The sequence below is a fragment of the Chlorocebus sabaeus genome, chromosome 23 (genome assembly GCF_047675955.1).
Source record: "Chlorocebus sabaeus isolate Y175 chromosome 23, mChlSab1.0.hap1, whole genome shotgun sequence".
Lineage (NCBI taxonomy): Eukaryota > Metazoa > Chordata > Mammalia > Primates > Cercopithecidae > Chlorocebus > Chlorocebus sabaeus.
In genome coordinates, this window is record NC_132926.1 from 21,099,164 (window position 1) to 21,105,163 (window position 6,000).

General features: G+C 36.3%; 1 protein-coding gene across 3 annotated transcripts in view; it reads left to right on the top strand.

The window, feature by feature from the left end:
- The window catches only part of GABRB2 (gamma-aminobutyric acid type A receptor subunit beta2), a 261,064-nt gene extending 255,559 nt beyond the window's left edge, over positions 1–5,505 (top strand). For all 3 annotated transcript variants that reach the window (XM_008015212.3, XM_008015209.3, XM_073010543.1), the window contains one exon: positions 1,796–5,505. In XM_008015212.3, the coding sequence (XP_008013403.1) occupies positions 1,796–2,143 (348 nt within the window). In that variant the 3' untranslated portion in view covers positions 2,144–5,505. The remainder of the gene's footprint in view (positions 1–1,795) is intronic.
- Positions 5,506–6,000: the final 495 nt, after the last annotated feature.

Sequence of the window (6,000 nt, forward strand, 5' to 3'; positions counted from 1 at the left end):
TCATCAGGTTTACTTTCCTTAAGTGTTGGAAAGGACTCCCCACTCCTAGCATTTCGACGGTAACGGTCAACAATTCACTTCCAGCTCCACCATTTAGTAACTAGGTGGCTTTGAGAAATTTGGTGAAGGCTATCACCTATAACCTCTGGGAAAAAATGCCGTTTCCAAGGTATGTTGTGAGCATTCAGTGAATCAGTTGCTGCAAAGTGCTGGTACTTAACAGGAACCTTTAAATGTTGCTTCCTTCTGTAGGTCAAGGAAGTCCTCATTAAAGCCATTACCTGACCCTTCCTTGGCAGATCTTTTATAACATGTATTCAGCTTTGTTTCCAAATCATATAAACTTTTACAATGCATTTTAATAATATATTTGTTTAGTATTTCCTCTAAGCAAAATGATACCATAAAGTAAACATGCAGAATGTCTGATCAGTAGGCAGAGATTAATTGGTCAATTATTATGTTCCAGCATATTTTATAGCTTTTATTTCTCAAAAGATTTTAGAGTTGAATTTATAATACATGGCCGTTAAACCACAGTTGAAAGTTAATTGTTAATATATAATCTTAGCAACATTCTTTTTTACCTTCTGCATAATTCATGAAGCTTAGAGCATTGTATCTTCCAATTAAGTGTTTGGTTATATGCCTTGTTTCCATGTATCATCAGAGCCTACCACTGGCCATTTTTTTCCTTATAATTTCAGAAACTTTACTTGTAATTGGTATATCTTGATTATCCACCAAAATAAATATACTCTCTTGTTAATAAAAACTTGTTCCGTCTAGGTTTTATTATCTGTAGCATTTGAGGCCTCTTAAAAATAAGGCATACAAATCTTCCCTTCTTAACACAAGAAAGAACGTTATGTAATAATTTAGTGTTTGGAAATCATGATATCTATTTATCCTTTGCTTCTAGCTTTGCAAGAAGAAATTATCCAAGAGAGATGAGTTCACTATCTGCATAGCCAACTAATTGTACTCCTGAGGCCCAGAATTTAATTGAGCACAGTCAGCTGCAGGCTTGTTGCTTCCTCTCTAATCCTATCCTCTTCCCTTTCCTCTTCTCAGTCCTCCCCACCAACAGTGGATCTGGCTGTTATGCTCCTATTTTTGAATTCCTTCTTATTTTGAATACTGTGGTTACTTTGATGAGTCACATAGGTCCTGCATTTGTATTCTTCAACACTATTTCTTTACCCTGTTTATACGGACATCACAAATTTAAGGTGACATCTCATAACGGGGAGTTTTAAGAAACATCAATTAGATGAAATTGTACCCAAAAAAATGCCTGACATAAATGGCAAGTACTTGATAGTTACCCACTATTTTTAGTTCTAGTTTTATTATTAATTCATCTATAATTAGGCTACTTTTGTGAGCACAATTCAGTAATTAGTTTCCTAACACTGTTGCATGCCTAGCACAGTTTAATTTGTATGTGTTCATATCAAGACTATAAATTCTTCAAAAGGTGCCATGTCTTCGATTTCTCTGCACACCCTAAGAAGAGCTAATGAAAATGATACTAGCAACAGTCTGTTATATAATTACATCATTACAGCAATCCTCTAGGGTTGGATTATTATATCATTTAATAAATGGAGAAACTGAACCTCAAATAGCTTTAGTGGTAGAGTCTCAATTCAGACTCTGGTAATGTAATCGCAAAGGAAGCTCTCTTTGCCACTATTATAAATCCCTTAAGTGCCGATCATAGTGCCTTGCCTAGTAAGCACCTGTAAAGCTTCTTTGTTCTGATTGTCTTTTTGATTCTTCTCCCTTGCAGATGGACCCCCATGAGAACATCTTACTGAGCACTCTCGAGATAAAAAATGAAATGGCCACATCTGAGGCTGTGATGGGACTTGGAGACCCCAGAAGCACAATGCTAGCCTATGATGCCTCCAGCATTCAGTACCGGAAAGCCGGGTTGCCCAGACATAGTTTTGGCCGAAATGCTCTGGAACGACATGTGGCACAAAAGAAAAGTCGCCTGAGGAGACGCGCCTCCCAACTGAAAATCACCATCCCTGACTTGACTGATGTCAATGCCATAGATCGGTGGTCCCGCATATTCTTCCCAGTGGTTTTTTCCTTCTTCAACATCGTCTATTGGCTTTATTATGTGAACTAAAACATGGCCTCCCACTGGAAGCAAGGACTAGATTCCTCCTCAAACCAGTTGTACAGCCTGATGTAGGACTTGGAAAACACATCAATCCAGGACAAAAGTGATGCTAAAATACCTTAGTTGCTGGCCTATCCTGTGGTCCATTTCATACCATTTGGGTTGCTTCTGCTAAGTAACGAAAACACTAAGGTCCTTGTGGTTTTCCAGTTAAAACGCAAGTGATTTGTACACATGGTGGCAAGACAGCCTGAGTGCTCCATGTTGTCTGTTTAGTATGCAGCCTACTCAGAGGGGAATAATTTGGAAGATATTCTTAGAAGACTCAATAGCATTGTCAGTCATTGGTCATAACCAGATACTCCTCATCTTCCTTTTTAAGGTTGGCATGCTGTTGAGATGGCATTGTGCTTATGAAACATTATCTGTAATGCCATGCAAACACATTACTTGAAGATGATCTATGCTTTTCTTACTAAGATGATAATGGTGTCATGGGAAGGTTATTCCCACTGGTTTCTAAAAGATTCTCTTGTGATTGGAGCAGGCTAGCGGAATCAAGACAGAGACTCAGGAAACTGATTTGGCCAGTCTCTTAGCTTGAGCACAGAGGATCAACTATGATGTCTTTCATTTTGGCATTTAGAGATGAGGAGACTTCTGAACATTATTGTGCATGGTGGCCAACGAAATTTTTGCTAAACAGCTATTTCCTAGGTGGTTAAAGTAAGAGTTAACACGAGCAGAGTAGAAAATCAGAAATGACGGTTGTAACAAAAATCAAGCAAGCAAGCAAGCATGACCCTTATCAGTTCCACACAGCATCTGGTCTATACGTACTGTGTCTAGTGGCAAAGGGTGAGTAAGAGAGATTGTTTTTCCAACATCACAAGCTTTTGACAGCATACCTAAAGAGGTTTTCATAGTTTAATCAAAGATAACCATGAAATACAAAAGTTAGAGAAATGAGAATAGTCTTAGATACTCAGGTTAGATTCAGAGTCATTCAAATACACAAAAACAGAGCACAAACTAGCAAACAGATTGTTATTCTCAGACGAAGTTGGCTGTCCCTGCAATTTTTGTCCCTGAAATTTTATTTCTGAATTTAATAGGGTATTTCAAGAGAAGGATTTGTTCATTGCTTTAAAGGATTCATGATCCTCTCCAGCTTTCTTTCTTTTTTTTTTTTTTTTTTTTTTTGCTTCCAAAATTCTGATTATATTCTTAGGAGACTGGCAAAGTAAGGCTTTAGAGAGATTGAGTGAACTATATTTTCTTATGTGCAATGAAATTCACCATTGTATTTTTCAGCGCAAATAATATTTCAAAGAGTATGAACACACAGAGAGTTAATTTGTGGGTTCATTTGTTTTGGGCTTGATTTTCTTAAGAGTGCTTTCATTGTATGTGTTGCAATCTGCTTGATCAAGGAAAATATGAAAACTAGTGGAAAATAACAACAAAGCCACACAAACATGATAAATGATATGAGCCTCAGGTGATATTGCAGAAAAATATATAACTGTTAATCAGGCAGGCATGATGTATTTTTTTTTCTATTTTTAAATTATGCCATTGTGCTTCTTTCTACAGTAATTGGACATATGCATTCATATGTTAGACAAGAAAGGGAATAAGCTAACATGTCTTCCTTCTGTCAATATGAGGCTCATGTTTTGCTTTTCATATAGAAAATAGTGAATTGCTAAATTTTCCTTAAAGTTTAATTTGATTGAACTTTTTATTGGAGGATGACTTTGCTATTTCTATTTTTAAAACAAAGAAACCTCTTCTTTTTAGAGTAACATCCCTAATTGTGCATAGCAGCCAGTATCCTCCTGTAGATAATGTATGTTTTCTTGGTTTCTTGTTTCCTTCATGATTCAGCAACTTGGAATATGATGGAGTACTATTGCCCTTGCATTCCAGCTGTCCAAGAACAACAACAAACCTTTATCCTTCAGATTTCTGAATTTGCCCCAAAATGAGAGGGTATTTTTTTCCACCCATGTAGGAAACCTTGGCCCTTATGTTTTGATTACAGAATCTTGAACACCTCTGAATATCATCTCTGGGCAGAATCTGACCAATATTCTTCGTATAGGCTCAGAGTAGCGATTCCTCGTGTTTCTCCAGGGACACACTTTCTCCTAGGCAATCATTTTGGGGCATCATACTAAGTAAAGTGCCTACCCCTTGTCAACAGGGGGTAAAGTTTGACTAAAAAACATCAGGAAGGAACATATTGATAACTCAGGGGCACAACTCCAAAATGCCATTCTGAAAAGGCTCTTCTAGAGTCAACTCAGAGCCCAAGTGTACAAGTGGGCTCTTGTGTGCAATCACTATACAAGCCATAAAAATCTTTGATATTGCCATTTATGATTACAACAAAATTTTAGATGTCCAAGGAAGTCAACAGAACAATCCAGATCAAAGTGCATCTTTGCAGCTTGAGCCTCAAAAGCATAAAAACAGGAATTCATTTCTGCTCTCAGTGATACAAGAAATGAGGCAAAGGAAAAAAGATGGGACCTTAGAAGCAATGCCCTAGAGTAAAAAACGTACATTGGCACTCAGTAACCACAGAGATAGAAACAACTGACTCATCCTCTCCAGAAATAACAGTAGATGTAGAATTTATTCTTCAATATATGTTTCGTTGAATTGAAATGCAGTCATCAAATGCGAGGAGGGGTGCTAGACCTGATAAATCTAGGAAGACCAGTCAGCTTGATAGCCACTTGTTAAGCTAAAGGACCACAAAGGTGTGTTTAGTAGTTCTGATACGGGATTACTATCAGTTTATACATATGTATAGATTTTCTTTTAATTATAAACAGCCAGATAGCCAGCAATTAAGGTGTTTTTTCATCTTTGTGAAATTCATGGACAAATTCTGACTCTAAAATGCACAGTCTACATGAAATCTTTGATCACAATCTGTATATATATATATTGTACATGACTGCTAGTAGGTATGAAATGCATTTCAGAATTGAAAACTCATGCAACATAATCATGTGTTTGCATAAGGAATGTTAAAATTCTTTCTACTGCAATTTATTAACAGGGGAAAAGATTCAAGCAGTGCCATCTAGACCTTTCCTCTTCTCATTTCTTCAAAAGCAGTGCTAAGTAAAATAATAATAATAAAAATGGTTTATGAACCAAAAGACTTTACATTCTAGCATTAGGAACACACACAAAAAATCCGTCAGCTTACAAAAGCACAACACATAAAGAGCGAGCAGTGGAATGCGTAATGGGGAAATGAATCATGTTTATTTAAAGCAAGACCTGCATTAAATTGGCAACTAAGATAATTTCCATCTTCTATAGGTAACTGTGTTCCAGTTTAATGATTACCTTCATACTCAACAAGAAAAATGGCAAAGCAACATCAACAAAACAGGTCTTACAACATATCTACGTGTATATATGTGTATATATAGATCCATATAAACATACATACATATATATGCATTCATATGTTGGAAAACACAAGGAATAAGCTAATATGTTTTATTTCCTTCATTAAACCAGTATATGAGTATTTTTAATTTGGCAAACAAAAATCGAAATATTGAAATAAGTAACACAGGGTACTAAGCATTTCTCTATCAGCAAATCAATGCCTACAGTTTTTATGAACCATTGCACAGTTTAACTCCACGATAGTACTGTACCCCAGAACATCAGAAGTTAAGTAGTTGTCACATTGCTTATCCAATTGCTCTCTTTTTCAAGGAAACAAATAACATTGTCCATTGGTGATTCAAAAACAAACATGTCTTAAGAAAGTGAAAAATGATAAAAATTCCTCCAAAGAGGAAGAAAAAAAAACTAAACCCCACCAT